The following is a 19,786-nucleotide window of genomic DNA, read 5'->3' as shown; positions in this document are numbered from 1 at the left end:
TTTGAGAAGATAGGTACACCATTATGGAGACCGAAGGAGAACATAAAACTTTCAAGAACCAATATTCAGGAAGAATAGTAGCACTAAATCTGTAAGCCCATATTTGTTTTTTCGGCCAAATCAGTAAAGTGGAAGATGATTATAACCTGCTAGAATGGAAGCTTTAAATATTAAACCTCTTGTAAATTGAAGAAAAAGTTCATGAAAGTACAATATACGTGAAACAATGACTTGTCAGCTCTTATTTTGGTTTTCTTGGGAAAGCTGTAGCCTATGAGAATAGGGCATTAGAAGCTGAATTTCAGACCAATTTTTTTGTTTATTCTGAATCTCAAAAAGAAGCCACTGCAAAGATCTCTGTTTCAATGTTGTCAGCTACTCTTTGTAAATAGTATGGATCAAGTTATTCAGTTGATATTAGTGGGCAAATTATAACGTTTGCATTTGAAAATTACATAATCATTCTCACATTCAGTATTATAATTTTCATAGGCCTTAGCAATTAAAGAAAGAATTGGCTATCCTGATGACATTGTTTCAAATGATAAAAAACTGAATGATGAATACCTCGAGGTAAGTCTCTATAAAGTCGCTGGGCTAATGACACTTGGGGCTGGTGCAACATCATTTCTAGCTATGGGATACTAGAAATTATGTGAAATAAACTAAAACCATAGGACTTATTATATAAAGCCTTTAACACTAAAGACAGATCTATGTTTGTTTTATTTTTAGCCTTTTGTTTCATTTTCTTGGTTTTTATTTGATTTTCATTATTTTGGTTTCCACATATTCCATTTTAAGAGCAGTAAGAAAAACGTTGTGTCCTTTAGAGAGTACCAAGAGTGGACATCAAAGTGGTGGACAGCAGGCAGCACTCCGTCCCCTTATCTCATCTTCTGCAGGCTTGAAAAGTAAAATCTTCAGGTTTCCATCCACCTTCTAATTATTCCTCCATTGGATAATCTAGGTCGTGCATTCTTTATTGAAAAAACAAACAAAAAATCTGTTGTTTGAGAATCAGAGACTATTTTATTCTCCTCTGGTAACGTAACAATGAAAAGAGAAGAGACTTGGTTAAAGTCACTGCGGTACTGTTTTCAGACTCAGCTGATGGCCCGGTTGGTGACCTTGTGGTCACTGCAACTACTTGAGACTCTGGTGATGACATGGTGACCCTTGCACAGAGCGAGGATGACAGTAATTCCCCATCTACTGATTAGTAGTCTAACGTGGGGGTTTGCAAGCCACGGTGTCCTCTTCTCCTTTTCCATTTGTAGAAAAGCTTAACTATTTCTTTTAAATGAGCTGGCTGCGGCATGTTATACTGGGGGCCCTTGTGCAGAAGCCTAGTCACTAAGACCATAGATGCAAAGCTGAACTGTGTGGGTTCAAATCCCAACTCCACCACCCAGTAACTTGGGCAAGTGCACTTGTCCGTACCTCAGTTTCCTCAACTTTTAAATGGTGATAACAGCCCATCTTTATGATTATTAAAAGAGTGTAATCTACATTTAAAGTTTCTAGAACACTGCCTGGCACATAGTAGGTACATATGAGAAACATAGTAGGTTCTATTATCATACCTGGTATTTGAGGATTAATATCAATATAGTAAGGCTTGCCCGACACTTGATTTCATTTGATTAATTACAAAAGAATAGACTGAAATAGTGATTCAGCTAGACCAGCAATGACCTGTAATATAGAATTAGACTGACTGGAACTAAATTCTTTGATAAGTGTTAATGCTCTCTGTTGACTTTATTAATTGATAGAATTTAAGAAAATATTCTCTTTGTTTTTTAGCAAAAGTTTTATTGGTTTTAATATTTTTTCCAAAATCTTTTATATCATATAGTTGAACTACAAAGAAGATGAATACTTTGAGAACATAATTCAAAATTTGAAGTTTGGCCAAAATAAACAACTAAAGAAGCTTCGAGAAAAGGTGGACAAGGATGAGTATGTATATTTCCATTTCTAATATGTTCATTCAGAAGAGGGCCTTTTCCCCTCTTCCTTGTTGTATTAAGAGAAAGAGCCTGACTTAGAACTTAGTTTTAAAAAATATAATTGTCCTCCTTCTATAAAGTACTTTTAAGAACATCTAAGAATATCATACTAAGGATGGGTCAGAGATTTAACCAAATTTAATATTTTTTTATTAAGGTATGTCCTCACACAACCTCATTTCTTTAGTTTCTTTTCATTTTATCGTGTGTCCCCTCTGTTATCCTCAAGAACACCTTAATCTAAGTAACCATAGCTTCTTCAAGCCTTCTCTGAGGCTTTACTTGCTATACTTAGAATTTTCTTCTGCTCACAACTCCACCTGTTTTCTATCAGTCAGTCATTCTACACCTCCCTGCCCTTCCTAGATTGCTCCACATGACACTTCTCTCACCCTAGTGGTAGTCAAATGTGAGATACCAGGAATTACTCTCATTCGTAGCCTTCAAATGCTTAATCTTTGCTTATAGGTGGCATTAGTACTTCACATTAACTATTAGTTTAGTGTTTATTTTTCAATTAAATGGAGGCGTCTAACACATTTATCAACACATGTGTTTGTGAACTTAAATCCCTAGAATTGCTTATGTTGACTTCTCACTAGGCAGTCAGCTCCTAGAGAAGAGGGTCTATTGCTTTTGACTATCCACCACAGTGATGAAAACATAGGTTTTCAGTTAAAACTGAATTAATGAGTGAGCAAGTGAAAAATAAATATGCTAACTTAATTTGTGTGATAGCTGACTTAATAACATGCCAATGAGGTGCTTGGTTTATTTAAGCATTCATTTATTCTTCCACTTATTTGTTTATTAAACTAAAATTTTTGAACACTAAGTTCAGGCATCCTGGAGTAGTGGGAGAATCAAAGATGAACTTTGATTGTGTTACATAACATTGTCACAGCAGAAGGTATTGTGGAGGAGGAGGAGAAGTTTCCCGCTTCACTCTTTCTGAGTTTGTATGGCTGGACTAATAATAACATTGATATACGACCTGATTAACAGAAGAAAAAGTTTAATACGTGCACACAGGAGATTATAAATGATACCCTGAGAAATGATGAATCATCCAGATTTTTATACTTTTTAGACAAAGAAACAATAAATTAGTGAAGAATAGATAGGACGAAGAAAGTTAGATTTGTGTGCTTATTAGGGAAGAATCTAAGCAAAGTTGGGACTTGGGTTGTAAATTAGTAAAGAAATCAGTTTTGTTTATACAAGCTTTTTGGCCTTAAATTCCTTAACTCTAGGGATAATGGTGTCTCTCTCAGCCTCCTAGAGCAAGGAGGGCATCCTTCACAGGAGATACTTATTTCCTGCATTCAGGGAGACGAGGGAGGGTCAGCGTGCCCTTCTTGCACCAGCTGCTTGTTGAGTAACTTTAATTCAAAGTAATCTTTTTGCCATTGTGGAATATTTGGGGGTGGCCTGCCCAGGGCCCTGAAAGTAGGAAAGACATAATGTAATAAACTGTACCACTGGTGGGGAAATATTGTGCCAAGAAAAGTACAAAGTGCAGTGGGACTGTTTGATGCTAAGACTGTTCTAAGTACACCAAGTACGGGTTGGACAAAATTCCTAAATGGAAATACCGATACATTTCAGTCTTTATACAGGTACCCTGAAAGAGAGACTGATTTCTTTTGCTGACCTCTGGGTTTATACTGGAGCGAAAATTGTGTTGTCTGGTGCTAAAAATGGGGCTGCAAATGTCAGAGGATGTTTAGTGTCCCAGCTAGGAAAGAAGAAAGGAGAATGGGTGCATATGATTGGCATTATAATCGGTTAATAAACCCTTTTTCTAGAAACCCACAAATTCATCAAAAAGAATATTCTGAGGGTTAAATTTATAATCTGAGACGTTTCTTAGAAGTCTGAATATTTTCATTTCTTTAAAATACTTATGATTGCATTTAATATTTGTTAGCACCATGTAAATTATCTACAAATATTGTCAAATATTCTTTCTGAAAATAGTTAACATAATCTGCATTCATATGACACCAGAATTTTTTTTATAATTTTAAAAATAGTTGTTGAAATATTGCTTGATCTTTTCTTTTGAAGTTGATGTAGTCCCCGTTCCATAATTATTTTGGAACTTTTCATTCCCTTTATCATATGTGTTGATTTTCTCTGAGCCCTTTTCTCTTTATGGTAGATAATTGAAAGCCAAACTCGTATACAATATTTGAATGAACATTTGGTCAGTAGCATGCATAGCTCAGTAGTACTTTTTGGGTCCTTTCCATGAGCTTCTGATAGTCAATCACAAGTGCAATATAACTTCTAAGGTCTTCTCTGCCAAACCAGGCTAGTTCGTCTTCCTTCCCCATCTAATGCCTACATACCGAGTACAAGGGTCGAAAATTCTGACTGCACATTAGGGTCATCATAGAAGCAATAGAAATAGTACTGATTGCCCAACTTCACCACCCTAGATTGTGATGTACCTGGCTGTGGGTGGGGACCCAGTTATAGCAGGTCTTCGAATAATGTTGTTTTGTTCAATGTTGTTTCGTTATGATGTTGATGAGATGCTTATATTAAGTAGGAACTTTTAACTCTTGTTTACATCAATTAGGCAAGGTAAAACTGGTTCTGTCATTTCGCCACAGTTCCAGGAACCTATTTATGACGTCAAGTGAGGACTTACTCTACTGATATTCTTTTTAAGTACTACCACCACCCCCTCTCCAAGTGAGAACCCTTGAGTTAAAGCAGTTCATTTTGTATCATACTTGTTCATATTTACTTTTGTGGAATATTTTTTATAAGATAATGCCTTTCATTTGGCAATTTAGGCTTAAATTTTATTTTTTGTCTTAGAAAGTATTGGAAGCACTTTTGATAGTGATTGCATCAATTCATTAGGATTTTGCCCTATAGGACACAACATGATAAAAATTTCTCATATTTTATTGAGATTTCTTATAGTGAAAGTTCCTGACTTGTTTTGTATCTGCTTAACAGTAATAAAATCACTACGTTTCTTTCCTTTTTTGTGTGTAGGATCAAGTTCAAGTCCTCACTGCCTATGTTCAGGCAGATAATATATATTGCTTCTACTTTGTTCACATAGCTATAATTATCTTTCAGAGAATTATATTTTCAGATACTCAAGTCTTCACTCTGAAGGTTTTTCGGGAGAAATAGGTCTCCACACCCACAATTGATGGGACAGAGATGAGAAAAACTACTGATTATAGTAGGGTTATATTGTAGGGTATCATAGAGAAATGATGATGCGTTAAAGTTTTAAGGTAGCAATTAATTTAAATAAATTCAGTCAGTTAACCAGATAGTAAACTTCTGCACCTTTTCTTTTTTCACCACAAATGCTCTCACTGGGAAAATCTGTACACTTCCTAGCATCTTCTACCACTGTCATGACCACTGGATGTTTGTATCTGGCCCAGGTTCATTTGCTGGGCTCCAGACTCAAATGTCTAGCTGCCTATGAAACACCTTCATGTAGGTCTTCCAGTGACACTACAAACACAACATTTGCCATTTTGTACAAAAAATTGGTCATCTTTATCCCAATATCTCCATATTTTCCCATATTTTCAATAACTTCTGTCTTACTACTACCGAGATGGAAACCAGGGATTCATCTTATCATCCTAGACTGACCCCTTTCTCTCATTTCTGACATCTATGTGATATCTACTTTAAATTCTCATCAAAAAAAAAAAAAAGTTTGTATTCACTAGCCGTTAATTAAATATTACATAGGCATTGGGGGTGAGAGGTCTCCATCTTACCTTCTCCATTTTCACTGCCTTAATTCAGACATTTCTCATTGTTTGCCAGAGTTCTTGGAATATTTTTCCTGGTTTTATCACTGATCATCTCACATTCCTTCAGCTTATTCTTCCTACTCTGCCTTAGAGAAATTTTAAAGGCACAAATTGAGCCATGTTATTTCTCGATGAAAACCTTTCAGTGTATCTCCGTTGCAAGGCTCTGCACACTTCCCGCTGGCTCCCCAGAATTCCTGTAGATTCACCCTGCCCCCCAGCATTGCCTCAAAGCTACAGCCACAGGAAGACTTCCAAGTCATTGCTCTGTCTTTTCCCCTTCTCGTCTCTTACCTTGCACCACCTTTTCTGCTCTTGTTCATCTAATAGAAACCTACACATGGCTTGACACAACTCAGTGTTACCTCTTTCCTCATAGTACCCAATTCCATTTTTCTCTTCACCCTGTGCCTATGCTATACCTTACACATATCATTCACAATGCCAGTACATTTTATTATATTTCTCTGGACTAACGCTTGTTGAAAGCAGAAACCATGTACTTGTGTCAGCAGAGATTGAACAATGATGAACAGATCATAGACCCTTCCTCAATGTTTATAGAATGAATAAATGATAAAATAGACAGTTTGGAATAATGCTAATAACGTTAACTCAGCCACTAAAGTAAAGATCGTCGCATTTAAGCATTTCGCCATCATGGTTAGTGAAGATAGGCAACATAATCTATGCTGCTCTGTGTTTAACAAATTCAAAAAATTGAAGAAGTCAGGCAGTCCGCATGTGATATATCTGAGTTAATTATTTTGCTAAAGGGATCTCTTTCTGCCCATTGAAGCAACTGGCAACTGCAAAGGACAGGGATTTAAATTTTAAAAGCTCTTGATTTATGTGGTTTCTAAGTGCCTTGCATGTGTTAATGAAATTATCACAAACATTATCTTCCTTGGGGATTTGCTGCCAGATTATAAAGAATTTCAAACACCTCATATTATCAGATAGTAATAGTGCTAAATTGAGAATTTAATATTCATTGGAAAAATTACTTAGATATATCGTGATGCACCACTTAACGACAGAATACGTTGTGATAAATGTGTCGTAAGGTGAATTCAGCATCGTGCGAACATCAGAGAGTGTACTCACACAAACCTAGATGGCATAGCCTACTACACGACTAGGCCATTTGGTATAGAGTATTGCTCCTAGGCTCCAAGCCTGCGCAGAATGTTGTTGTACAAAAAAGCACAAGATTAAATCAAGCACAAGAGGAAATGATGCAATCGAGAGAGGCAGTAAACATGAGACGTTCAAGGCTGTTGCCAGTGTGACATGGCATACTATTACAGCAAACTTTGTTTTTAAGTAGAAAGAAGACACTCGTAAAATAATGATTAAAAGTATAGTATAGTAAATACCATAAACACTAAAACAGTAATATAGTCATTTATTATCAAGTGTTATGTACTACACATAGTTGTATGTGCTGTGCTTTTATATGACTAGCAGAACAGTAGGTATGCTTATACCAGCATCGCCACAAACATGAGTAATGCCTTACACCATGACATTACCAGGGCTATGATGTCACTAGGCCATAGGAATTTTTCAGCTCTGCGATAATCTTATGGGACCATCACTGTACATGCAGTCTGTCATTGACCAAAGCGTTATGTGGAGCATGACCGTGTATCTATAATGATTTACTTCTAGTAACATGATTATTCACTTACAGTTCATAGAGCAGACGTAAATCTCTAAAGAGAAAAAATAAATGTACAAAAACAAAACAAAGCAAATTCATTTTCTTGTTTTTAAACTTGATGTTATTTTATTAGTTTCTCACAACAAAACTTTCTGTAACATAATTGGAACAGGTAGTGCCAGTCATTGTTTGTAAGTCATGACCGTTGAGCCTTGGAGTTCCTTTTTATAAACTACAAAGACTTATTTCATTGCTGAATCTTTTCTGCTGTTGTACATCAAAATAAAAACACACTGACATTGATAACGGCCAATTCTATAAACATTTTATTGAGCAGCTACAAAGTACTCAAAGCACAATGCTAAACTCTGTAGTGGATAAAGAAATGACTAAGATATGACCCTAGAGGCAGGTGAGTAGCAATTAAGTCTGATGAAGGGCAGAGTTAGTTGGTGTTATTACAAGGAAACAAAGTGCTAAGACAGCGGTTTTTCAAAACCACAGTTAAACTTTTACTTATTAGTAAAACATTCCTTGGAAACAGCAGGTCGTCAGCATTTAAATTAATATTGAGGTGAACCGAGGATTCACTAAAAACAAAACAAAATGTCTGGTTCATTTTTCTTTCCTTTCAATGCTTTAAGCCTACTGTTTTTTTCTAATTGGATAGTGAGAAGCCCCTGAAATGAGTGGACTGTGGAGGCTGGCAGCCTAACAGCTGTGGCTTTATGTGGTTCTTCCTGAAAGGCCAGCACCACCAAAAGTGTCAGGGAGGTTGGTACACTGTGAAGCGACACTGTAGTTTTGCCACTGCAATGAGTCAGTAATATTCTTCCAGTGTCTCAGTTTTGCCAGTTACTACCTGTGGCCTTTTAAAAGCCATTAAGCTTTCTTATTTATAAAATGAGCAGGTTGATTTAGACTGTATAATGTCTCTAACATTCTTTCCAGTATTAAAATTCTAGGGCCCTTACTGTGAGGTTTTGGTGGGAGCTAGGACGTTTCTTCCTTGGCTTCTCCACATCAAGAGAAAAAGAACATAATCTTGAGAGGTAGGGAAGTACCTCACCGCTTTCTAAAATATTCCTTCTGATTTTCCCCTTCACTGATGTTTCTAGAATAAATCTTCTTTCTAATTTATTCCTATATCAGTGAACTCGATTATCAAAAGAAAAATACTTACGTAAGACATATGAATAAAGGAGATGGCACAGAGGTAGAGCATTAGTAGGGCCTGCCCAAGGTAGATGCTCAGAGTGCTGGAGATGTAGGACACAAATGAATCTCTATGAGTATAGATTTATGGGGAAGGTTTGTACAAAAGATTATTTGGCTCACCAAGTACGGCTCAGCCAGAAAGACAAAATAACAGACGGTTAGACTAAACTTAGACAAATGACTAACTCCCCATGGCGGTATCTGCCACGGTATGCTCATCTTCTGCACGTGTTGTAATAGATGAAAATTTTAGATTTTCATCTCTTATACTTTCATTAAACCAACAGATTTTGCAGTTTTCCAGTGTGTTTTGGGGTTATAAGCAAAACAAATTTTATCAGTAAAAATATTTCTGCTTTTTAATTAGCACCCTAGGAGGGTTTTGTTTTGTTTTATTTTCAGAGGAGAAAGGGAAGTAGGGAGGGAAGATAAATAATTTAAAGGTTGACGTTTTAAACTGGGAGAACTTTGCAAAGGAATTCTGGAACTTTTATACAAGTTTACCCTCTTGAGAGGAAAATGTCTAGATGGCTCATGGCTTCCAGTTGCCATTGCTCTCTATAGGTCGCATAATAGCAGTGCCTCATGTTAAGCTGTGCCCTCCACCCTGCCATGGTCCCAGGATGAGAAGGGCCAGCACTCTTGGGGCCTGAAGGACCCATTGATATGCTTAGACCCAGATATATATTGAGTGTCTATCATGTTCCCAAACACTGTTCTAAGTCTTAGAGATACAATTATGAACAAAACATGAAATAAACAATGAGGACTACATCAAACTAAAAAGTTTCTGCACAGCAAAGGAAACAATCATCAGAATGAAAAGGCAACTGATGGAAAAGGAGAAAATATTTGTAAATCATATATCTGATAAGTGGCTAATCTCCAAAATATATAAGGAATTCCTACAATTCAATAACAAAAAAAGTAATAACCCAATTTAAAAATGGGCTAAGGACTTGAATAGACATTTCTTCAAAGAAGACTTACAGATGGCCACCAGGTATGTGAAAAGATACTCAATATCACTAATTATCAGGGAGATGCAAATCAGAACCACAATGAGCTATCACATCATTCCTATCAGGATGACTATTATAAAAAAAAAAAATGACAACAGTGTTGGCAAGGATGTGGAGAAATTGGAGGAACCCTCGTACTCTTCGTGGGAATGCAAAGAGAGCAGTAGCTGTGGAAAGCAGTATGGAAGTTCCTCAAAAAATTACCATATAAGTCAGCAGTGTCTCACTTCTGGGAATATATCCAGAAGAGCTGAAATCAGGGTCTCAGAGAGACGTTAGCACTCCCACTTCCATTGCACCACCATTCATAATAGCTAAGATGTGGAAACAACCAGTTTCTACCAACAGATGAATGGATAAAGAAAATGTGATAATACCTACAGTAGAATCCTATTCAGCTTTTAAAATGAAGGAATTTATGTGATATACAACAACATGGATTCACTTATACTAAGTGAAATAAGCCAGACAGAGAAAGACGAATATTGCGTGATTCCATATATATATATGAGGTATCTAAAATAGTCGCATTCATAAAATCAAAGAATGGAATCATTATTATTGGGGGCTGGGGGTGGAAAGTTCTTAATCAACAGTCCTAAAGTTTCAGTTAAGCAAGATGAATAAGTTCCAGAGATCTGATGTACAGCATTGTGTCTGTAGTTAACAATAACGTATTGTACACTTAAATTGTGTTAAGAGGATAGATGTCCTGATGGATGTTCTTACCACAGTTTTAAAAAAAGAAGAGAAAACCTGGCATATCTCTACCTTTATGGAGTTCCCATCTAATGAGCTAGACAGACGTAGACTTAAAATGTTGAATTATATCATTGCTTAGGAGTTATATGAGAAGGAAGAGGTTTCAGTGCTTTCCTGAAAGACCCTGAGATTCTTCTAAATCAGGAGAAAAAGCCACCAAAAGAAAATTCTGACAGAAATGATCCACGTACCCATATATCTCCCAAATTGGGAATTTCTCTGAATTTGGTATAGCACATACATGAGGGTGCACAAATACATGAAGACTAAAACGATTGTGCTTGTTGCCACACTTAGAACCACGCACAACCACCTGATGACTTCTAGGAAGAAAATCAGAGTAGTGATTTCTATTGCCCTTTTCTTTTAAAGCAGAAGTGGATTCTCCCAATTTAATGTCAGAATAGGAGCCATGGCTCTCACCCCTCAGACAGTGAGATGATTCACTGAGTATGTCTGTTATGTTAACAACTCTTATGCAACAACAGTGAACTGTTTAATGAGGCCCTTTCGTCCATGCGTTTGCCTTTGGGTTAAAAAAAAAAAATGCACCTGTAGAACAGTGGAGAGAACTTGTACTGTGGAGTCAGGGAGCAGTGGTGGGGAAGGTGGGAGATGGGGAGTAGAGGCAATGGGCAGCCTAAGTTAAGATTTCTACTCTGAAATTTATTAACTGTGTGAACTTAGACAACCTACATAATAGCTCTAGCCTCAATGATTCTTTTATAAACTGAGTATAGTAACGTCTACTTTTGCCTTGTGAGATCGTTGCGTTGTATGTTGTAATACGTGCCTGCCACATAACGTCAGTGCTGATTAAATAGTAGTTATTGTTGTTGTTGTTGTTGTTATTGTCTGATTATGATGTTGTTATTATCAGGGTGATGTAGAGGCCAGCATCCTAAAGCTTCTTACGGTAAGAGGGAACCCTTAAGTGTGAAGTGAAGGGGTTCAGAACAAGCCACCCCAGAATGTGCCACTTTGATACAGATGATTTTGAGTTGAAGACAATCAAGGCCCAACAAACTCAGAAAAAGCTTTTTTCCCCTCCTCATTAATGACCTAAAAATACTTAAATAGAAAGCCTGGTCAAGGAAGACAGCTAACACTAGAGGTAACCACAAAGAGTAAGGGCTAGGTGTGGTAAGCTGGGGAAAGTTCTCCACGGACTGTTTGTTTAAATTCCCCTCTGTGTCCCATTGTCTCTCTGTGGCATGGCAAACATTTCTTTACCAAACATTTGCTCTTCCCATATTCTTTTGAATTGACTTCCTTCCTTTTGAAGTCCCAGGTCCCTAATCTCTTCTCCTGAGCTCAGGATGGCATGAGCCTCAACTGCCTATCTCTGAGCCTCTCTCTATGTGAGGCTTCTGTGCATACATAATTAAATTTTTTTTTCCTGTTAATCTGTTTTATGTTAATTTAATTATTAGACCAACCAAAAAAATCTTATAAAGGGTAGAGGGAAATTTTTTTCTCCCCTACAGAAGCAATTTAAAAATGAGCACTTTCGTTTTTAACGAATTTGGCGAGAAAATAGCATTCAGCATTTGTAATGAAATTTTATGTATGATTCAGATCAACAGCTTAGAAGTAAGGGATTTGATAGGAATGAGAATCCTCCTTCTCCTTAGTTTACCTGCCTTTCCCAGTTGTATCACTTAGTTAATAAGTATAACAGGAAAAAGAATTTAATAACCATACTGTGCCTTAGTTTCTACTCCTGAAAATTAGAGGTGTCATCTATCTTATATGGGTGGTTTGAAAGATGAATGAAGGTATATAGGAAACTGACATCTTGATGAGAGAATAATAATAAAAGTAAAGGATTATGGTGGTTATTGCAATTACAAAATGAGAAATTCTCCTTTCAAGGAGTACTTGAGGAAGACAGAGAAAACCACTATATTGTATTGATGATTTTGAAGGAGTTACTTTGAGACCACTAGATGCTGAGAAATTGAGCACTCTTAGGGAAAGGGCATTAACCATTTTGTTTTAAGTTTTAAAGTTACATATGAGTGGGTGAACCAGAAGTTTGGTTCCAGGTGCTTTTGCAATCCAGTGGATATAATAATATCCAAAAGACAATAGGATCAGGCTATTGACTTCTGCATCTCTTCCCAGCTGTAAAAATTATCTTTGTGTACTTTCATTTTATCATCACTTAGGTTCTTCAGGGTCATAAGAGATAGAGGAGAAACACCTGGTTCCCCTCTCCAGATATTTCAGTTATATTTCCCATCTAGCTTGTTAGTTCAACTTTGAGGGCCCTGCTGCATAGAGTGGCCCTTCTTTGTTCCACTGTTGAAAACCCCAAAGAACAAGTTTACCTGACAGAATTACATCTCTGAAATTAAAAATAAAGTTTTCTCGCTTCTTGCTTTCTCACTCTTGGCTTAATACCACACTATACATATCCTTACTCCTACACACACAGAACCCAGAGGCAGGGAGAGAAATCAGAGAACAGGGTGACATTTGCCTCATGTCTCAGGTGTGATACCTGCTTAAGCGGCTGCTAGGGTCTGGCCTCCACACTTTAAAGGTATCTTCAGTCAGCCCGCACTATTCATTATTTAGGGCAAGAATCACCACCATTTGGTTTTCTCTTCTTCTGTGCATTTTCTCTTTTCTGTATTGCTATTCAGGGTCAAATCTGTCTACATTCCATAAACAGAAGCGTCTGCTGAAACTTTGAGGCTGCACCCAAATCAAAAGAACTTACAGTTTTTGTTACATCACCATTTAATTTGAAAAATCTTCTTTGAAGTACTAATTTGGCAATTTGACCACAAATGTTAGACATTTGGCCTGTAGCTGTTATTTTCACTGTATTTAGGATGTAATGATTGAATCACAGTACTTCAAGTTCTGATCATTCCCAGGGACAGTATGTCCTGTGCAGTTGAATCTGGGTAAATTTCCCAGCAGTGATTTGAGGACACTGAAGATCACACTAGTGCTCTGTGATCCTAACCACCATAACTCTAATTTTATTTGAGTGTTCTCAATAGCTACCTATTTTCTTGAAAGTATAATTCACAGTGGACATTTTAATATGTAAAACCCTCCCTGCTGGAAAGTTACAAACATTAATCAAACTGCAATCTTAAACCCTTCAAAGTGATATAACAGAAAAGCAGAAATGCATCAAAACAGAAGATATGACATTTATTTTTACAAAAGCAATAAACATGAGATGGGCAATATAAATTTCATTCATCTATGTCCTAATTTTGAGATCTGTTGCTGTCTGAAACGTTCTAGTTCTTTTTCTCTGCAATATATTTATTTAAAAAATATTTTTGGATTGGGACCATTTGCATTTTATTATTAGCATTGTGCCTGAATCCAGAACCAAAAAATTTGCATATTATATGTGATTACCCATAAAAGCCTATGCAGAGTATATCACTGCATCAGAAGTTCATAATTGAGAAACTGAAACTTAAAATAACTAAGACATGTAAATATGTTAAATTAACTTTTATAACAATTAAAATAATTATGAGCTGTTTATGCATAAAATCTACTGCCATATTTGCTATCAAAATGTTGAGGACACATCAGAAATACCTTTCTAAAGTCACCACAAGAAATAGTGTTTTTTCTCAATAATATGAGTTCATTTTCCATTTTGCCACTCCTGCTGGACAACTTATACTTGAACCTGAGTCATAATAACTATGAATATTTATAAACATAGACCCGATACATCATTTTTGCTGATCGTGATTTTTATTTATTTATATAAATATTTCATTTCATAATACCTTTGTCACATAAGCAAAATCTATTTGTTTTATACAGTTTCTGATCTCTCGATTTATACATGTTTTTGTTGTGGGGTACAACAAACTATGTAGGAAGCAAGTGACATTTAATTAAAATAAATAAAATTATATGCTTGCAATCATCAGCCTTCAAGAAATTAAAATATTGATGACTCAGATGTGACGAAATTAGGGAGGACTGATAGTCACACCATCCTGTTTGAAAATGTTTTTTTTTTCTCTATTTAAAACAACGGCATCAAACTAAAGAAGTAATACATATCAACTTCCCCCCGCCAACACTCTCCATCTTCAGACTTATTTTCTTCCTAAAGAAAAATTCACAGAAATGTTATCTGGATTTTTTTCAAAGGCCAAAACTCTTTATATAAATGTCTTAGTCATGTTATTGGAGATAAAACTCATACTTAATTAGAATTTATTGGACACTTGTTATACATGGTCCTCCCTCAGTTATTTTTAGAGCTCAAAATAGGACTCACATCTGACATCCCACAATAGTTAACTGAAAGTGTAGCTAAAATGCTGATTCAGGCAGCTGACCTTGTACTGCTTATCTCGGAAAGCAGGGTCTGGAAACAGCTCTGATTTAACCTCACTGGACTAATTCCTGTAAACTCCTTCCATGAGTAGGATAATAATTGCCACACCTAATCGTTGCCCTTAAAGTGGAATAACTACAATGAAGCCATTAGATAATATACAATTGTCTTAAGTGTATGTATGTGTGCTGACATTCAGGAGGTTATCTGAAGTCAGTGTCCATTTTTCAATTTTTATATCTATCGATAGATAGATAGATAGATAGATAGATAGATAGATAGATAGATAAAATAGTCTATTAAGTTGGAAATATTAATCTTGGTGCACAAAATTGTTTGATTATGATTATCGATATGCAGGCCTAATAACATCTGAGCAAAAAAGACAAGGAAACGTTGGCATCCATTCTTTAACTTAATGCTGCCCTTAAATTATTGTCTAGGAGATTTTTTTTTTAATTTTAAAATTCTTTTTTGTATTATAGCTATTTATCCATCTTTCTCCTCTCCTCAATTAAAGTAGTGTCTTCTGAAGTCAGAAGTTTTGTTTTATAAGATCTGTAGATTCTATATGGAGCCTAAGTCATTGTATACAGACAGATGAATCTATTTAAGAATCACCTGGATTTCATTTTGCAGTTATCATACAAAAATATACTTTTGTGCAATTAGTTTGAATGTCTCTTTTTAAAAAATAATTTTAAATGATAATAATTGGAGGCATGTCACCTGAAGCTAACTACTCCAAAAACTCTTTTTGTGAACTAGGAATTAAAAAAATTTTAAATATACTAGAATCTGAAATTTTTACTACTTCTATTTCAATATTTTGCCAACTGCTCCAGAATTGTTGGTCATAGTTACCTAGTATCAGGAACATAAAGCTGAACACATTTCAATATAATCTTAATCCATTGCATTTTCCAAAGAGATACATTTAAATGGGTTTTGTACTGTCTGATGTCTCCATAAAAATTCATGGAAATGAAATAACAGATTATAGACCTGTATATATTCTGATTTGTCAAGAAGTAGAAATGCCTTCAAAGGAGCTTCCTCACCTACCGAGCTAATTTTAATTTGTTGATCATATTTCAAAAAGAAAGTTTAAGATCTATCTAAGAATATTAACAATGCTTTTATTGTGGTGAGCGGATTGAATCATATAATGCAGTATCCTTTGTAACAAGTTCTTATGTTTTCTATAGGTGGATAAGTGGAGCCGCTGTCGTCAATGCATTTTATTCTGCAGGCAGAAATCAGATAGGTAAGATCTGTTTCTAAAAAATTCTTTAATATTCCTTTATTGTTTCTAACCTATAGTGACTTGCATGATGTGTTTATAATATTTCCCATAAAAGCACTGCTGAGGTTGAGTTACTAATTTATTGAATATACTCCATGTACATAAATGTATGTACTTCTTTTCACTATAATTGCAAATTTTAAATGAGTACAAATCACATTAGTTTTTTTTTTTTACAATAAATCATTTGTAGCTAATGGTTTATCTTATTTCTAAATGCTTTTATTTCTAAATACTTTTTAAAAGTCCCTTTTATCTATGAAGTTGTATCGACTTCAGGATTCTAAGCATCAGCACCTTAAAGTGGTTTAAGGTTCTAAGAAGCAACTTTTCAGAGATTTAATTTTCTTAGCAGTTCTGTATGCTGACTCTGGTGGAAATTGTCCTGTTCTGTATCATCATTTTTTCTAGAAGATTCCAAGGGGCTCAGAAAGTTGAAAAGTCAATTATATTAAGTTGAGCCATATGAAATTATATTTACTTAACCACTTTTGACCAATAAAGAAAAAATTTTCATATGTTCACTAATAATATGGCAAAAATATGTGTAGAAATTAATACACGAGTAAATGATATAATGAATAGCTAAATGGCTTAATATAACTAAGATATATTTTTTTTCTCTTGCTGAGAAGACTTTGACATCTTTAAACTCTCTCTTAAGTATCGCATAAATGGGCCATTTTTTTCCTAAGGCTTTTAGTATGTAGAAAGGCACCCAACTGATTCAATATTAATAGAAGTATTCTATACAATAGAGCCAGCTTCTCCAGGCATACTCTGTCCAGCCTTTTATTTCTAAGTGTAGTCAAGAATCTAGAAAGAAGATCATTTTAGCATTTTTATCAACTAATATTTTTGTATCTCATACTCTTCTCTAAGCATTATTTTTCTTGAATTCTGTTGCTAATTAGATTAGAAATGATTAAAAATCCTGCAAGATTTTTACCATTGGTTAAAAAAATAACTTAAAATTATAAGCTTTATTTTATTTTAAAGTTAGAATATACCTTACCTCACTGCTTTTAAATCTGAGTTAAATTAAAAATTAACTTAAATTAAGAGATTATCTACAATTTCTTCTAGTATTTTTATGGGGTTTTTTTGTTTTTGTTTTTTTTAGTAAATCTTTAATCCATCTGGAATTTATTTTGGTCTGTGACATGAAGATGTATCATAATCAGAAAAAGGTTGTCTTTATATAACATGTAGGTAATAACTAAGACATGTGCACCGGTTAAAATCAATTAGCTTAAAGTCAAGGTTGATACATTTTACAGCCAGTGAAATGATTACTTAAACTCAGGACCAGATCCAGTTTAATGATCAACTCAGAACCATGCAGTCTATCCTTTGTAATGTAGATCTAGAAACCATTCAGACCTTGTCTTAGAAGTGTCTTTATCACAGGAGAGTCTTTACTCTGAAGATCTCCTTTTGATATTCAGTAGTTCCGTCAGTGTAAAATCTAGTTCATTCTAGATTTGGACTTAAATAGGATAATTAACTTTTAACGAAATTGCAAAGCAGCCTAGACTTTATGGTTCTCCAATAGGGCAGACTAAAGAATATAGCTTCATTTTAATCCAGCTCAGGGACATCTCTGGATCCTATCAGACCTGATGCTGAGTCATCCCAACAAGAAGAGCCAGAAAGACCCTCTGTTAGACCACTCTGCTATGTTCGTTCCTTCATGCCTTCCCTAGAGCAGGTCCACACATGTGTTCAGGTAAAGGCAGGACCTTGTTTGGCTCTGAACTACCTATAACTCTGAAGATGGCTCAAAATTGGTCCACATCAGAGATTCCCTGATCAGAGAAGACCTGGGGATGTTCTCATTTTGTATTTAATACACTCAAACGAAATAAGCACATAGCAAAAAGTAAAAGAAGATAAAAGTGCCCTCAGATTTCACAAAGTAGATAATTATCCTCTGAATAATCAAGAATTGGCTGTAATAAACATTCTTAATATATAAGAAAGAGCTTTTAAATATTCTTAAGACAAATTTATCTGATGGAAATTCGAAATTCAGTAAATTCTTAACTTCTTTTCATATGCTTGTCTGCTAATAATAGCAGTTCAGAGAAAGGGAAAGTGTCATGCGAGAGGAGAAATCTTTGACATGTGATGTTTTCTTTTTGACAATTCCTTTTTAAATCTTCAAAGTGGGCATTGTCTTAACTAAAAATAATTGAAGATCCGGATCTCTATGTTTCTTATAAATAGATAAAAGTGTGTGTGTGTGTGTGTGTGTGTGTGTGTGTGTGTGTGTGTGTGTGTGTGTACATACATATATAACTTTTGCAACACTGTCTTAATGGATTTGGTATCATATGCATTACAGAATTAAGATTGGTATGGAATAGCACATGTCTCTAAATGACCCTCCTACCCTCACACAAATACCCTAAATAAGACTGCATAAAATTTCTCATCGGGTAGGCCTTTTTATGTCATGGTAAGAAGAACTCAGTTTATTATCATATAGAGAGTTATTCATATTAATAATTTCTACTTTTTAATTCGATTCCCAACACTTTTTGTCATAACTCATGAATGTAGGCTACATTCCACGTTTTATATACCTCTACCACTTCACATTAATAAAAAAAAGTCAACTTGCAGGAAAAGATACATTGGAAAGCGTTTAATTTACTGGTTCCTATTCCTCGTGCATTTACTCCATGGAGCTCTAGAAAATTTTCATGCAGTTAGGAAAGTTTCACTCGAATATTTTGTAAAATGTTTCCCTGTAAGTTCTAGGCACTATCCAATTATCTCATTAAACCTTAGACTGGTATTTAATATGAGCCATAAAAATCTTATCACTTGCCTGAAGAATGGCATATCGGGTATAATTAAAGCAGCAGGATCTTTACAGTTAATGTTTAGTCTTGCTGGCACGTTTCATAAGAGCATTTAAATAATGGGTGGATTTTAATCAAAGTACATAGTGTGGGAGATAGTGTTCACTTTAAGTTAATAAAGTACTGCACATAATTTTTATATTTTAAACTAAAAATAATTTCTTGGCACTGTTGATAGCTCAGGCAGCTAGCTACATGTGAGGTATAACTTTCATTAAAATTCACCAAAGTATTTTTTTTATTATTATTATTATTTTGTCATTTTGAATGTTATGGCAACTTTACAGATTTTTTAAAGGTCTGGAGAGCACTTAAATTGCCCAGCATATTTTTAAGCCTGCTCTTTAAATATCTAATATTTATCTCTGAAACACTTGCAAGGCTATATCAAAGTCGCCCTACTTGAAAGACAAAGAAACAACATTTGCTACCCTGTTAATTAGATCTTAAATTTCTTAAATCGAGGCCCTTATATTCCTGGTATTCCACATAGCAGTGGCCCAGGGCTTTACTTGTAAGAGATGTTACACTAATGATATTTTTTATTACAGAACATAATGTTTCAGTTATTCACTGGATATGAGTTTTAAACATGAAAGATAAAATTACTAAATTACGAACATTATGAGGGAAGGGGAGGTCATGAGGGAGGCAGAAAAGTAGGCGAAGACCCTGGAGTCAAGCCAGGAAAAAGATTCTGTTTTTAGTTAGAGAGCAATGATAAGCCGTCCAAGGTTCTATAGCAGGGAGTGGTAATGACCAGACTTGCACTTCAGTCTGGC

At 35.2% G+C, this 19,786-nt stretch overlaps 1 protein-coding gene across 2 annotated transcripts in view; it reads left to right on the top strand.

The window, feature by feature from the left end:
* Window positions 1-19,786, top strand: part of MME (membrane metalloendopeptidase) — an 84,299-nt gene that overhangs the window by 49,722 nt on the left and 14,791 nt on the right. For both annotated transcript variants that reach the window (XM_039857437.1, XM_039857438.1), the window contains exons 15-17: window positions 493-573; window positions 1,862-1,965; window positions 16,037-16,095. In XM_039857437.1, coding sequence (XP_039713371.1) covers window positions 493-573; window positions 1,862-1,965; window positions 16,037-16,095 — 244 coding nt within the window. The remainder of the gene's footprint in view (window positions 1-492; window positions 574-1,861; window positions 1,966-16,036; window positions 16,096-19,786) is intronic.

This window comes from Pteropus medius, unplaced genomic scaffold (genome assembly GCF_902729225.1).
Source record: "Pteropus medius unplaced genomic scaffold, Ma_sr-lr_union100, whole genome shotgun sequence".
NCBI classification, from domain to species: Eukaryota; Metazoa; Chordata; class Mammalia; order Chiroptera; family Pteropodidae; genus Pteropus; species Pteropus medius.
This window is presented reverse-complemented; position numbering and strand designations above follow the sequence as displayed.